Source organism: Moschus berezovskii, chromosome X, assembly GCF_049115385.1.
Source record: "Moschus berezovskii isolate FMDL1 chromosome X, NW_MosBer_1.0, whole genome shotgun sequence".
Classification (NCBI taxonomy): domain Eukaryota; kingdom Metazoa; phylum Chordata; class Mammalia; order Artiodactyla; family Moschidae; genus Moschus; species Moschus berezovskii.
This window is the reverse complement of record NC_142488.1, coordinates 99,011,289-99,027,958: the sequence shown is the minus strand read 5'-3', so window position 1 is coordinate 99,027,958 and position 16,670 is coordinate 99,011,289. Positions and strand designations below refer to the sequence as shown.

Here is a 16,670-nt window from a genome sequence, read left to right as displayed (position 1 = left end):
ATGTTTTACAAGTATTTTCTCCTAATGTGTAGCTTCCCTATTCATTTTTTAATTGTGTCTTTTGATGATCAGAAGTAAAGAAGAACTCAGTTTCTTTAAAATAAAAAATCAGTGTGGAGCAATTGGACATTCATATGAAAAAAAATGAACCTTGACCCCTAATCACATGATAAAACTATTTTTATTCAAGACAGACTATAAACTTAAATATCAGCCTTAAACACTGAAAGCTATAGAAAAAATTAAAATAGTTCCATAAACCTGAGTAGGCAAATATTTCTTAAATAAGATACAAAAAGCACTAACCATGAAAGAATAGTAAGAAATTAGACTTTAAAATGGAGAAGAAAATGGCAATCCACTCCAGTATTCTTGCCTGGACAATCCCATGGACAGAGGAGCCTGTCTACAGTCCATGGGGTTGCAAAGAGTCGGATACAACTAAGTGACTAAACAACAAGAAGACTTAAAAAAAAGAAATCGGACTTCATTAAAATTAACATCACATAACAGCATTAGAGTGAAAGGCAAATTTTGACAGAATCTATTTGTAATACACGTATTTGACAAAGGACTCATATCCAGAATATATAAAGAACTGCTCTGAATCAATACCAAAAAAAGGCAAATAACACATTAAATAAGAGCAAAAGGACTTAGAGCAGGCTCTTCATAAAAATGCTACCCAAATGGCCAATAAGTATATGAAAAGGAATTTAATGTTATTGTTCATTAGGAAAATGTAAGTTTAAACTTCATTGGGATACCTCTATATACTGACCAAAATTGCTAAAATTAAAAAGACTGACAATATCAAATGAGGTAAGGATACAGACAACTGGACATTTTGCAATACAAAATACTAAGCACTATATAATCAGGGCAAGCCACCAGGAACTACCCGTAGACATTCATACACTGCAGGTGGGACTCTAAGGTATAAAACCACTTTGGAAAACTGACACCATCTACTAAACTTAAATGTATACCTACTTTATGATTCAGTAATTCTACCACATAAATTTTTATGTGAGAGAGATGAGTATGTAGACCCCCCAAAACATGTTAAAGAATATTAATAGCATCTTTTTCTTAGTAGTTCCAAACTAGAAACAACCCAAAAGTCCATCAAGAAGACAATAGGTAATTGATTTTGGCTTATTTCTTCAATGGAATATTATGGAGCAGTGATTAAAAAACCAAACTGCTGACAGGCAACAAGATAACTTTATCTTACATACATAATGATGAGTGAAAGAAGCTAGACACAAAGACATATACTGTATGATTCCATTAATGTGAATTTCAGAAACAGGTAAAGTTAATTGATAGTGATAGAAGTTATAGTAGCAGTTACCTGGGAGAGGGAAGTTCACTGTGAAACGGCATAGGTAAATTTCATGGGGTAAGAGAATTGTTTTATACTTTGATATGTGTGGTGGGTACATGAATATATATATATGTAAATATTCATCTATTTTCTTGTACATTTTACTGTATCTAGGCTTTAATAAAAAGATTAAGGAAAAGATAATCAAAGACCCACTCCATCCATGCCACAGTGCAATCCAAAAATCAAACAAAAAATAAACACAGACATAAACAGAGCAGATACTTTAACAATTAAGTTCAGATCACCTGCTTGATTATAGTGCTAAGACCCTTTGCTTGCACAACTCAGTCCTTATCATTTGAATAAACTGTATAATTGTTCTACCAACAGCTACCCACTGTGTACCTGAGGACAACACTCTAAGAGAATCAGCAGCAGGCTATAGAAGAGTAGTGTACATTATCACCTACAAAAATAGTAAGGCGTCTTAACTGACTTATGGATAGCAGTTAGACTCAAAAATGCTCCACCAGTTTCTGCCCACAGGATATTGTGCTGCTGAATTGGTAATGCCCATTTTCGTTTTCTATGGAAAGAAATTTGAGCAAAAAAATAAAAGTAAAAGAGATAGTTCGAGATTGCATTGCTGGTCAGTATCTGATTGAGAGGTCTGTCAACTAAGAAGTTGCTTTATGACATAGATTAGAATAAATAAGGAAGGAGAGAAAGAAGCATTTAAGAAAAGCAGTATTACCAGGGAATCCAGGAAGGCCTGGTTGTCCTTTTGCTCCAGGGGTCCCCGGTAATCCGGGCAAACCAGTTTCTCCCACAGAACCTTTGATACCAGGGTTCCCTGGGTATCCAGGCAGACCAGGTTCACCCTAAAAATATGAACAAAAAGATAAAACTGAAGTCTCTACATGATTTGGATTATATAAAAACATAAAATTATTCATAGAGCTTTTATTGGATGTCAGGGATTCTGTTAAGTGCTTTAGATAAATTGCTTCATTTAATCATCAAAACAGCCCTTTGAGTTAGGCTTTATCATCTTCATTTAGAAATGAGAAAATTGAAATCTTGGAGAAACTCAAGTGCCTAAGGTCTCTGGTAAGTAGCAGAATTGGGATTCGAACCAAGGTCTGTCAGATTCCAGGTCTCATGCTATTCCCATGAAATGTAGATGCATTATTCTCTTTAATACTAACAACTCTATAAGAAAGATACTATTATCCCCATTTTACAGTGATGTAGCTAGTAAGTGGTGGAATCTGAATTTGGGTCCAGGTAGCTTGATTTCAAAACCTGTGATCATCATCCCTAGTATGCTACAATGAAATTAATTGCTTACAATAAGCGTGCCAAATAATAATCACAGTAGATTCTATTGTAAAAGAGAAATTTCATCTTCACATGAAGAAGTCTATGAATTCTTCACTAGACATCGCAAATCCCCATTTCTTCCATGAAAACTTCCAGGACAAAGACAGCTTACCCTAAAAATTAGGGTAGGTTCTTATTCCATTATGTTTATAATGGTTTCACATATGCATGTCTTGACTCTTCAGCTACACTGAAAACTTCTTTGTGGTCAGAGATAATTCATATATAGCCACTTTTGTTCAACAAATATTTGCATTGTTTTCTTCTAATAAAGCCTTAGAAGAATTCATACCCATTTTCACAATTAAAACAATTTTTCCCAATAATAATGAGAATATATATGATAACACTAAATCTACCGCACTGTTCCCTGCTTTGCTCATGAGGACTGTGACCTGTCCAACAAAGTATTCAACATCACCTACTGAATATTTCCTTCTTCATTTAGTGCTTATGCATGTCTAGGTGCATAAGATCATCTATTTGTGACTCAAATGTTTCCACATTTTGTTAAAAGCTTTTTAAATGAGTGACTTTTCTTCTTATATCCTATTTTTTAAAAAGTTAACAATCTTGGACTTGGAATACATGTATTTTTGTCTGAACACTTACAAATCAAACATGTGGCACATTTTTATACACATAATAGGTATACAATTAAAATTTGGATTTAACTGGTCCCATCTTAGGTATTTACACAAAAAGCTTTGAATAAATTATCATAATTCTTATTATTCATGAATCAATGATATTTATATATAAAAATTAAAAAAACAAGAAGAAAATAACATTATCCTGCTAGTGGTAAACATGCAAGGCAGTAGACAAACTTTTGATTATTTATAATAAAGTATGTTAAATTCTACAAAAAAACCCATATTGCAGTTTCAACCAGTACTTTATTCCTAATACAGTTCCTCTTACCACCCTATGGCCTTACTCCTTCAAACCAACTAAATTGTAAAAAAGAAAGTAAATATTTCACTAGAACTTCTGAAAAGGACTAAAATTTTCTAGCTTAAGTTTCATCTAAGCTTTTATTATTTATACACTTGCAAAAACAAATAATGAGTTTCAAAAAAAGATATGCAAGATGTGAAAAAGAAGAAAGCACTCAGAAAATCAACAAACTGGCCAAGAATCCTGTAAATCATTCTGAAAAGGGAAAATTCTAGTCTATGTAATACTCCCAGCAAAAGCTAGGGATGACTTAAATATAATTAAACCATAAGTATCTACATTTATTCTAATATCAAGCTTTGATATAATTCTTCTAAAATTTAGATATAATTGACATATGATTTTCAGGTGCACAACATAATGATTCAGTATTCATATATATTATGAAATGATCATCACGGTAAGTTCAGTTAATACTAATCACCATACATAGTTATACGATTTTTGTTCTTGTGATGAAAAGTGATGAAAAGTTTTAAACAATTTTGAATATGCAGGATAGAATTATTAACTATAGTCACCATGCTGTATATTATATCCCCATCACTTACTTATTTTATTGCTAGAAGTTTGTACTTGTTAACCCCTTTCATCTATTTCACCCACCTCCACCCACCCCTGCCTCTAGCAACCACCAATATATTCTCTGTACCCATGAACTTGGTTTTTGTTTTATTGTTTTGATTTTGTTTATTTGGTTTTAGATTCCACATATAAATGATATCATATGGTATTTGACTTATTTCATTTAGGATAATACCCTCAAGGTTCATTTAAGTTACCACAAAGAGCAAGATTTCATTCTTTTCTATACACTACTTCTTTATCCATTCATCTGTCAGTAGACATTTAGTTTGCTTTCACAGTATGGCTATTGTAAATAATACTGCAATGAACAGAGGAGTGCAAATATCTTTTCCAGTTATTCTCTGGATAAATACCCAGAAGGGGAGCTGCTGGATCATATGGTATAGTTCTATTTTTAACTTTATGAGGAACCTTGATACTGTTTACCATAGTGGCTGCACATATTTACAGTCCCACCAACAGTATACAAGGGTTCCTTTTCTCCACATCTTTGCCAGCACTTGTTAATTTTTGTTTCTCTGATAATAATCATTCAAAAAGGTATGAGGTGGTATCTCATGACTTTGATTTGCATTTTCCTGATGATTAGTGATACTGAGAACATGTTGGCCATATGTATGCCTTTTTCGAAAAAAATGTTCAGATTCTCTGCTCATTATTTAATTAGATTGGGTTTTTGTTATTGAGTTATTTGAGTTCTTTATATATTTTGGATACTAAGCTCTAATCAGATATATGACTTGCAAATTTTTTTTTTCCACTTAGTAGCTTGTCTTTTCCTTTTGTTGGTTTCCTTTCCTGTGCAGAACTATTTTAGTTTGATGTAATCCCACTAATTTATTTCTTCTTGTTTTTGTTGCCTTTGCTTTGGTGTCCAGTTAAAAATTCATTGCCAAGACCAGTGTCAAGGAGTTTACTATCTGTGTTTTCTTTTAGTTTTATGGTCTCAGGTCTTATGTTCAAATCTTAGATCTATTTTGAGCTGATTTTTGTGTATGATGTAAGATAGTGCTCCAGTTTCTTCCTTTTTTTTTTTTGCATATGTCTGTCCAATTCTCCCAACACCATTTATTGAAGAGACTGTCCCTTCTCCACTGTATAATCTTGGCTTCTTTGTTATAAGTTAATTGACCATACATGCTTGGGTCCATCTCTGGGGCATCTATTCTGCTCCACTGATCTATGTGTCCATTTTGTGTGAATTCCATACTATTTGTTTTACTTCAGCTCAGACAACGTACTTTCCCTCTTACTCTCCCAAAGGATGAGAACAATCATCAGTGACTAATGGCAGTTGCAGAAGGAACACCAAGAGCTGGCTTCGTATTCAGGAGAGACTGCTGTGTGTCCTCCTTGTGGTTTTGGGTAGTCCACACACTCAGAGAAACTTCTCTAGTAACAAACTACAGAAACAATCCCTGAAAGTATAGTCTTCATCCTGTTTTGATTATTATAGGTTTGAAATATAGTTTGAAATCAGGGAGTATGATGTCTCCAGTTTTGTACATTTTTCTATTGCTTTGGCTATTTTGGGGGCTTCCCACATAGTTCAGTCAGTAAAGAATCTGCCTGCAAAGCTGGAGACCTGGGTTCAATTCCTGGGCTGGGAAGATCCTCTGGAAAAGGAAATGGCAACCCACCCCAGTATTCTTGCCTGTAGAATCCCATGGACAGAGAAGCCTGGAAGGCTACAGTCCATGGGGTTGCAAGAGTTGGACATGACTTAATGCTGTCTTTGGCTATTTTGGGGTCTTTTATGATTCCATACAAATTTTAGGATTGTTTGTTCTATTCTGTGAAAATGTCATTGAAATTTTATATGGACTGAAGTGAATCTATACATTGCTTTGGTAGAATGGACATTTTAACAATATTATTTTTTCTAATCCATGAGCATGGAATATCTTTACTTTTGTTTGTGTCTTCTTCATTTTCTTTCATCAAATGTCTTACAGTTTTCAGTGGACAGATCCCTTTGTTAAATTTATCCCTGGATCTTTTATTCTTTCTGATGCAGTGATAAATGGAATTGTTTTTCTTAAGTTTTCTTTCTGCTAATTTGATTACTGTATAGAAACACAACAGATTTTTAAACTATTTATTTGGCTTCCTACAAATTGCATTTGTTTATTTTAACAGTTTTTTTGTTTTTTAAATATATAATATGTCATTTACAAATAGGAACAGTTTTACTTCCTTTTCTATTTGATTGCTTTTTACTTCTTTTCCTGGCCTAATTGCTCTGGCTAGGACTTCCAATGCTGTGTTGAATAAAAGCGCAAGTGTGGGCATCCTTGCTTGTTCCTAATCTTAAAGGAAAAGTTTTCAAGTTTTCAGCACTGAGAATGATGCTAGTGTTGGGCTTATCTTGTATGGCCTTTATTATGCTGAGGTAAGTTCCCTATACAGAGAAGGCAATGGCACCCCACTCCAGTACTCTTGCCTGGAAAATCCCATGGACGGAGGAACCTGGGAGGCTTCAGTCCGTGGGGTCACGAAGAGTCGGACACGACTGAGCGACTTCACTCTCATTTTTCACTTTCATGCACTGGAGAAGGAAATGGCAACCCACTCCAGTGTTCTTGCCTGGAGAATCCCAGGGATGGGGGAGCCTGGTGGGCTGCCGTCTATGGGGTCACACAGAGTCGGACACAACTGAAGTGACGTAGCAGCAGCAGCATGTTCTCTATATGCCTAGTTTTTTATTTTTTTAATCATATGCAGGGTGGAGGGAGGAAGATGGTAGAGGAATAGGACAGGGAGACCACTTTCTCCCCCACAAATTCATCAAAAGAACATTTGAACGCTGAGTAAATTCCACAAAACAACTTCTGAATGCCGGCAGAGGACATAAGACACCCAAAAAAGCAGCCCATTGTTTTCGAAAGGAGGTAGGAAATAATATAAAAGATAAAAAGAGAGACAAAATAGATAGGGATAGACCTCTGTCCAAGGAAGGGAAGCTTAAAAAAGAGAGAAGTTTCCAAACACCAGGAAACACTCTCACTGGTGAGTGTGTGGCGAGCCTTGGAACCTCAGAGGCAAGATAGCTGGGAGGAAAGATAAATAAATAAATAGAACCCACAGATTACGTGCCCAATGGTAACTCGCAGTGGAGAAGAAGCGCAGACGCCCAAATACCCAACTAGCAAGTGGGGGCTGGGCAGGGAGGCGCGGGCCGCACTGCTTAGAGTAAGGACCCGGCCTGAATGCCCCGAGGGCAATCTGAGGGAACTAACTTGAGATAGCAAAGCGGACTGTGGGATAGCTACCCCACAAAAAGGTGAAAAGCCTTAACCTGAGATACCACCAGACCCGCTCAAAGAACAAAGGACTGACTAGAGCTAGCCATCTGAGAACAGCCCATCCCCCACAAAGACAGGCAGGCGAGGGCAGCAAGAGCAAGAAGGGGGCAATCGCGGCCCCAGAGAGGCATCGGATACCAAGCTGCAAGCAGGCTTCCTTGCTAACCAAGACTTCTTGGGATTCTGGCCAGTTGACATCTGCCTGAGAAGGTGCACCGATTGTACACCCAGAAAACCGAGCGGCAGGGACCAGGGAGGTGATAAGTTGCAGTGACTGCACTTGCCAAACACCTGGTCACCTGAGCTGTTCGGACCAGGGAAGGGCACAAAACGCAGGCCCAACCGAATCTGCGCCTTTGTGGAGTATCTGAGAACCTGAACCTGAGCGGCTTTGCCTGGGAAGTGCATACAACCCAGAACCGACCTCAGTTCCCAGCAGATGAACCAAGAGCCTGAGCAGTATAAACAGGGAAAGCACACACGCTGTGAGTGGGGGGCAAACCCAGTGTCACCGAGAAACTGCGAGCACTACCCACAGATGCCAGTGATATTTGTTTGCAGCGTTCCTCCCTCCCCACAGCACGACTGAACAAGGGAGTCTAAAAAAGTGTCCACCACCGCCCCCTTGTGTCAGGGTGGAAATTAGATACTTAAGAGACCAGCAAACAGAAGAAGCTAAAACAGAGGGAACTGCCTTGGAAGTAACAGATGGAGAGGCTTGAGGCTACTGCAAGAATAAGACCGAAAACCAGAGGCAGAGGCTTAAGTCCAAATCTTGAGAACATCAGAGACCTCCTGACTCCAGGGAACATTAATTGATCGGAGCTCATCATGTGCCTCTATACCTACACTGAAACCAAGCACCACCTAAGGGTCAACAAGTTCCAGAGCAAGACATACGATGCAAATTCTCCAGCAACACAGGGACATAGCCCAGAGCCTCAATATACAGGCTGCCCAAAGTCAATCCAAACCCACTGACATCTCATAACTCATTACTGGACACTTCATTGCACTCCGGAGAGAAGAAATCCAGATCCACCCACCTGAACACCGACACAAGCTTCCTTAACCAGGGAACCTTGACAAGCCACCCGTCCAACCCCACCCACAGCGAGGAAACTCCACAATAAAGAGAACTCCACAAACTGGCAGAAGACGGAAAGGCCACCCAAAACACAACAATATAAGCAAGATGAAGAGGCAGAGAAATACCCAGCAAGTAAAGGAACAGGATAAATGCCCACTGACCCAAACAAAAGAGGAAGAGATAGGGAACCTACCTGATAAAGAATTCAGAATAATGATAGTGAAAATGATCCAAAATCTTGAAAACAAATTGGAGTTACAGATAAATAACCTGGAGACAAGACTTGAGAAGATGAAAGAAAGGTCTAACAAGGATCTAGAAGAAATAAAAAAGAGCCAATATACAATGAATAATGCAATAGATGAGATCAAAAACACACTGGAGGGAACCAACAGTAGAATAATGGAGGCAGAAGACAGGATAAGTGAACTAGAAGATAGAATGGTAGAAATAAATGAAGCAGAGAGCAAAAAAGAAAAACGAATTATAAGAAATGAGGACAATCTCAGAGACCTCTGGGACAATGCTAAATGCCCCAACATTCAAATCATAGGAGTCCCAGAAGAAGAGAAAAAGAAAGACCATGAGAAAATACTTGAATAGATAATAGCTGAAAACTTCCCTAAAATGGGGAAGGAAATAATCACCCAAGTCCAAGAAACCCAGAGAGTCCCAAACAGGATAAACACAAGGCGAGTATTTCGCATACCCCAAGACACATACTGATCAAATTAACAAAGATCAAACACAAAGAACAAATATTAAAAGCAGCAAGGGAAAAACAACAAATAACACACAAAGGGATACCCATAAGGATAACAGCTGATCTTTCAATAGAAACTCTTCAGGCCAGGAGGGAATGGCAGGGCATACTTAAAGTAAAGAAAGAAAATAACCTACAGCCCAGATTACTGTGCCCAGCAAGGATCTCATTCAAATACGAAGGAGAAATCAAAAGCTTTACAGACAAGCAAAAGCTGAGAGAATTCAGCATCAACAAACCAGCTCTCCAACAAATGCTAAAGGGCTTTCTCTTGACAGGAAGCACAGAAAGGGTGTATGAAATCAAACCCAAAACAACAAAGTAAATGGCAACAGGATCATACTTATCAATAATTACCTTAAATGTAAATGGGTTGAATGCCCCAACCAAAAGACAAAGACTGGCTGAATGGATACAAAAACAAGACCGCTATATATGCTCTCTACAAGAGACCCACCTCATAACAAGGGACACATACAGATTGAAAGTGAAGGGCTGGAGAAGGATATTCCATGCAAATAGAGACCAAAAGAAAGCAGGAGTAGCAATACTTATATCAAATAAAATAGACTTTAACACAAAGGCTGTGAAAAGAGACAAAGAAGGACACTACATAATGATCAAAGGATCAATCCAAGAAGATGACATGACAATCATAAATATATATGCAACCAACATAGGAGCACTGCAATATCTAAGACAATGCTAACAAGTATGAAAGGAAAATTAACAATAACACAATAATAGTGGGAGACTTTAATACCCCACTCACACCTATGAATAGATTAACTAAACAGAAAATTAACAAGGAAACACAAACTTTAAATGATACAATAAACCAGTTAGACCTAATAGATCTCTATAGGCTATTTCACCCCAAAACAATGAATTTCACCTTCTTCTCAAGCGCACGCGGAACCTTCTCCAGGACAGATCACATCCTGAGCCATAAATCTAGCCTTGGTAAATTCAAAAAAATTGAAATAATTCCAAGCATCTTTTCTGACCATAATACGTAAAGACTAGATCTCCGTTACAGGAGAAAAATGATTAAAAATTCCAAAATATGAAGGCTGAACAACACACTGCTGAATAACCAACAAATCATAGAAGAAATCAAAAAAGAAATCAAAATATGCATAGAAACGAATGAAAATGAAAACACAACAACGAAAAACCTGTGGGACACTGTAAAAGCAGTGCTAAGGGGAAGTTTCATAGCGATACAGGCTTACCTCAAGAAACAAGAAAAAAGTCAACTAAATAACCTAACTCTACACCTAAAGCAACTAGGAAGGGAAGAAATGAAGAACCCCAGGGTTAGTAGAAGGAAAGAAATCATAAAAATTAGGGCAGAAATAAATGCAAAAGAAACAAAAGAGACCATAGCAAAAATCAACAAAGCCAAAAGCTAGTTCTTTAGAGGGTAAATAAAATTGACAAACCACTAGCCAGACTCTTCAAGAAACAAAGGGAGAAAAACCAAATCAATAAAATTAGAAATGAAAATGGAGAGATCACAACAGACAACACAGAAATACAAAGGATCATAAGAGACGACTATCAGCAACTATATGCCAATAAAATGGACAACTTGGAAGAAATGGACAAATTCTTAGAAAAGTACAACTTTCCAAAACTGAACCAGGAAGAAATAGAAAATCTTAACAGACCCATCAAAAGCACAGAAGTTGAAACTGTAATCAGAAATCTTCCAGCAAACAAAAGCCCAGGTGCAGCGGCTTCACAGTTGAATTCTACCAACAATTTAGAGAAGAGCTAACACCTATCCTACTCAAACTCTTCCAGAAAATTGCAGAGTAAGGTAAACTTCCAAACTCATTCTATGAGGCCACCATCATCCTAATACCAAAATCTGACAAAGATGCCACAAAAAAAGAAAACTACAGGCCAATATCACTGATGAACATAGATGCGAAAATCCTTAACAAAATTCTAGCAATCAGAATCCAACAACACATCAAAAAGATCATACATCATGACAAAGTGGGCTTTACCCCAGAATGTAAGGATTCTTCAATATCCGCAAATCAATCAATGTAATACACCACATTAACAAATTGAAAAATAAAAGACATATGATTATCTCAACAGATGCAGAGAAAACCTTCGACAAAATTCAACATCCATTTATGATCAAAACCTTCCAGAAGGCGGGAATAGAAGGAACATCCCTCAACATAATAAAAGCTATATATGACAAACCCACAGCAAACATTATACTCAATGGTGAAAAACTGAAAGCCTTTCCCCTAAAGTCAGCAACAAGACAAGGGTGCCCACTCTCACTACTACTATTCAACATAGTTTTGGAAGTTTTGGCCACAGCAATCAGAGCAGAAAAAGACATAAAAGGAATCAAATTGGAAAAGAAGAAGGAAAACTCTCATTGTTTGCAGGTGATATGATTTTCTCTACATAGAAAACCCTAAAGACTACACCAGAAAATTACTAGAGCTAATAAATGAATATAGTAAAGTTGCAGGATATAAAATCAACACACAGAAATCCATTGCATTCCTATACACTAAAAATGCTAAAACAGAAAGAGAAATTAAGGAAACAATTTCGTTCACCATTGCAATGAAAAGAATAAAATACTTAGGAATATATCTACCTAAAGAAACAAAAGACCTATATGTAGAAAACTATATAGCACTGGTGAAAGAAATCAAAGAGGACACTAATAGATGGAGAAAATACCGTGTTCATGGATTGGAAGAATCAATATAGTGAAAATGAGTACACTACCCAAAGTAATCTATAGATTCAATGCAATCCTATCAAGCTACCAATGGTATTTTTCAAAGAGCTAGAACAAACAGTTTCACAATTTGTATGGAAGTACAAAAAAACTCAAATAGCCAAAGCAATCTTGAGAAAGAAGAATGGAACTGGAGGAATCAACATGCTGGACTTCAGGCTCTTCTACAAAGCCACAGTCATCAAGACAGTATGGTATCGGCATAAAGACAGAAATATAGATCAATGGAACAAAGTAGAAAGCCCAGATATAAATCCATGTGAAAAAGGAGAGTGAAAAGGTTGGCTTGAAGCTCAACATTCAGAAAACAAAGATCATGGCATCTGGTCCCATCACTTCATGGCAAATAGATGGAAAAACAGTGGAAACAGTGTCATACTTTATTTTTTTGGGCTCCAAATTCACTGCAGATAGTGAATGCAGCCGTGAAATTAAAAGACGCTTACTCCTTCGAAGGAAAGTTATGACCAACCTAGATAGCCTATTAAAAAGCAGAGACATTACTTTGCTAACAAAGGTCCGTCTAGTCAAGGTTATGGTTTTTCCAGTGGTCATGTATGGATGTGAGAAATGGACTGTGAAGAAGGCTGATCGCCTAAGAATTAATGCTTTGAACTGTGGTGCTGGAGAAGACTCTTGAGAGTCCCTTGGACTGAAAGGAGATCCAACCAGTCCATTCTAAAGGAGATCAGTCCTGGGTGTTCATTGGAAGGACTGATGCTAAAGCTGAAACTCCAATACTTTGGCCACCTCATGCAACGAGTTGACTCACTGGAAAAGACTCTGATGCTGGGAAGGATTGGGGGTGGGAGGAGAAGGGGACGACAGAGAATGATGGCCGGATGGTATCACCAACTCGATGGACATGAGTTTGACTGAACTCCGGGAGTTGGTGATGGACAGGGAGGCCTGGCGTGCTGTGATTCATGGGGTCGCAAAGAGTCGGACACGACTGAGCGACTGAACTGAACTGAACTGATGGACACCTTATCTTTGACAAAGGAGGCAAGAATATTCAATGGAGAAAAGACAATCTCTTTAACAAGTGGTGCTGGGAAAACTGGTCAACCACTTGTAAAAGAAGGAAATTAGAACACTTTCTAACACCATACACAAAAATAAACTCAAAATGGATTAAAGATCTAAACGTAAGACCAGAAACTATAAAACTCCTAGAGGAGAACATAGGCAAAACACTCTCCAACATAAATCACAGCAGGATACTCCATGACCCACCTTCCAGAATATTGGAAATAAAAGCAAAAATAAACAAATGGGACCTAATTAAACTTCAAAGCTTCAGTACAACAAGGAAAACTATAAGCAAGGGGAAAAGACAGCCTTCAGAATGGGAGAAAATAATAGCAAATGAAGCAACTGACAAAGGATTAATCTCAAAAATATACAAGCAACACCTGCAGGTCAATTCCAGAAAAATAAACGAACCAATCAAAAAATGGGCCAAAGAACTAAACAGACATTTCTCTAAAGAAGACATGCAGATGGCTACCAACACATGAATAGATGCTCAACATCACTCATTGTCAGAGAAATGCAAATCAAAACCACAATGAGATACCATTTAATGCCAGTCAGAATGGCTGCTATCCAGAAGTCTATAAGCAGTAAATGCTGGAGAGGGTGTTCAGAAAAGGGAAACCTCTTATTCTGTTAGTGGGAATGCAAACTAGTACAACTACTATGTAGAACAGTGTGTAGATTCCTTAAAAAACTGGAAATAGTACTCCATACGACCCAGCAATCCCAGTTCTGGGCATACACACTGAGGAAACCAGAATTGAAAGAGACACGTGTACCCCAATGTTCATCGCAGCACTGTTTATAATAGCCAGGACATGGATGCATCCTAGATGTCCATCAGCAGATGAATGGATAAGAAAGCAGTGGTACATACACACAATGGAATATTACTCAGCCATTAAAAAGAATACATTTGAATCAGTTCTAATGAGGTGGATGAAACTGGAGCCTATTATACAGAGTGAATTAAGCCAGAAAGAAAAACACCAATACAGTATGCTGCTGCTGCTAAGTCGCTTCAGTCGTGTCCGACTCTGTGCGACCCCATAGACGGAAGCCCACCAGGTTCCCCCGTCCCTGGGATTCTCCAGGCAAGAACAATGGAATGGGTTGCCATTTCCTTCTCCAATGCGTGAAAGTGAAAAGTGAAAGTGAGGTCTCTCAGTCGTGTCCGACTGAGTGACCCCATGGACTCAGCCTACCAGGCTCCTCCATCCATGGGATTTTCTAGGCAATATTACTGGAGTGGCTTGCCATTGCCTTCTCCGCCAATACAGTATACTAACGCATATATATGGAATTTAGAAAGATGGTAATGATAACCCTGTATGCGAGACAGCAAAAGAGACATAGATGAATAGAACAGTCTTTTGGACTCTGTGGGAGAGGGCGAGGGTGGGATGATTTGGGAGAATGGCACTGAAACATGTATATTATCATATGTGAAACAAATCTTCATTCCAGGTTCAATACAGGATGTTCGGGGTTGCTGCAATAGGATGACCCAGAGAGATGATATGGGGAGGGAGGTGGGAGGAGGGTTCAAGATGGGGAACACATGTACACCCGGGGCAGATTCATGTCAATGCATGGCAAAACCAATACAACATTGTAAAGTAATTAGCCTCCAATTAAAATTTTAAAAAAAGACAATGGACACATCTCAGTTACTTATAAAATACTTCTGCAAATTAAAAGGAATTACTACCCTTTTACATGGAATTAAGCATTTATCAAATATTTGAAAGTCCAATGATTCTTAAACAAGTTCTAAATTTGATTCCTTGAGAAATAACAGCAATGTTTTCACACAGACTAGCGGCATAGAGGGATATGCAAAACTGTTTCAGAGAACTACTTCATACATGCATGTAAGAATACTATTTCCCTTTTATTAATTTTATAAGTTACTTTGCTTATAAGCCTCTTCAAGTTAGTTGATAATAATATTAGGACAAAGACCAACAACTCCATCACAAAAAGGGAAAGGAAAGCTAAAACTAGGCAGAAAAAAGCCTTTTGGTTACTGAAACATACTCAAAGAGCAAGACAGAGAGAAAATAAACAAATCAGAAAGATCCTCCTCAGGATTGACTTTTTTGAATTGGCTGCAAACTCTAAAACACATCTCCTTACAATATAAAAGAGCAAGAATGATTCTTGCCCAGAGATTCATGTCACACTATACTATATCACACTATAGTTTAAGGAAGAATTAGGAGCAAGCAGAGTGTTAAATAAATATCATATCTGCTCAGGCATATACCTGAGTAGGATTACCTTTGGGCCAGGAAGACCTGGAAGACCAATGCCTGAAATACCAGGATCACCTTTTTCTCCTTTCTGTCCAGGTAATCCTGGGGAGCCAGGTTGTCCAGGAACTCCAGGAGGTCCAAGAGCCCCTTTTGGACCCTGAGGGCCTGTTAAAAACACATAACACACAATCTTTTACAAAATATTGTCTAAGATCTATATAATGCACATGACCACAGAAAAAGATTTTTAAAAAGAATTTCACAAAGTCTGATTTATATAATAAAGAGCTTTATTATCAGAATGGGGAATCAGTGGAAACAGTGTCAGACTTTATTTTTGTGGGCTCCAAAATCACTGCAGATGCTGATTGCAGCCAGGAAATTAAAAGACGCTTACTCCTTGGAAGGAAAGTTATGACCAACCTAGATAGCATATTAAAAAGCAGAGACATTACTTTGCCAACCAAGGTCTGTCTAGTCAAGGCTATGGTTTTTCCCGTGGTCATGTATGGATGTGAGAGTTGGACTGTGAAGAAAGCTGATCGCCAAAGAATTGATGCTTTTGAACTGTGGTGTTGGAGAAGACTCTTGAGAGTCCCTTGGACTGCAAGGAGATCCAACCAGTCCATTCTCAAGGAGATCAATCCTGGGTGTTCATTGGAAGGACTGATGCTAAAGCTGAAACTCCAATACTTTGGCCACCTCATGCGACGAGTTGACTCACTGGAAAAGACTCTGATGCTGGGAGGGTTTGGGGGCAGGAGGAGACGGGGACGACAGAGAATGAGATGGCTGGATGGCATCACCAACTCGATGGACATGAGTTTGAGTGAACTCTGGGAGTTGGTGATGGACAGGGAGGCCTGGCATGCTGTGATTCACAGGGTCGCAAAGAGTTGGACACGACTGAGCGACTGAACTTAACTGAAGTGAAAGGGAGTATGTGTTCATGCTAAGTCGCTTCAGTCATGACAGTCTCTTTGTGACCCTTTGGACTGTAGCCCGTCAGGTTCTTGTGTCCATGGGATTCTCCAGGCAAGAATACTGGAGTAGGTTGAAAGGGGGTATAGTTGGAGAAAAGAAATGTAAGTTTGTGAATTCTTTCTAAAGTTCTGTCTCTTAATTCCCACTTCAAATACTTGTGTAATGAGAGAGCTCTACCCACTG

The 16,670-nt window shown here is 38.2% G+C and overlaps 1 protein-coding gene and 1 non-coding gene across 2 annotated transcripts in view; both read right to left on the bottom strand.

Moving 5' to 3' along the window:
• COL4A5 (collagen type IV alpha 5 chain) overlaps positions 1 to 16,670 on the bottom strand; it is a 273,861-nt gene that overhangs the window by 31,534 nt on the left and 225,657 nt on the right. Inside the window, exons 36-37 of the mRNA XM_055438264.2 lie at positions 15,529 to 15,668; positions 2,088 to 2,214 (exon numbers count right to left, since the gene is read on the bottom strand). Of these exons, the coding sequence (XP_055294239.1) occupies positions 2,088 to 2,214; positions 15,529 to 15,668 (267 nt within the window). The remainder of the gene's footprint in view (positions 1 to 2,087; positions 2,215 to 15,528; positions 15,669 to 16,670) is intronic.
• On the bottom strand, positions 5,488 to 5,698 carry LOC129535366 (small nucleolar RNA U3). Its single transcript, XR_008681630.1, has one exon. It is a non-coding gene; the product is annotated as a small nucleolar RNA U3 (small nucleolar RNA).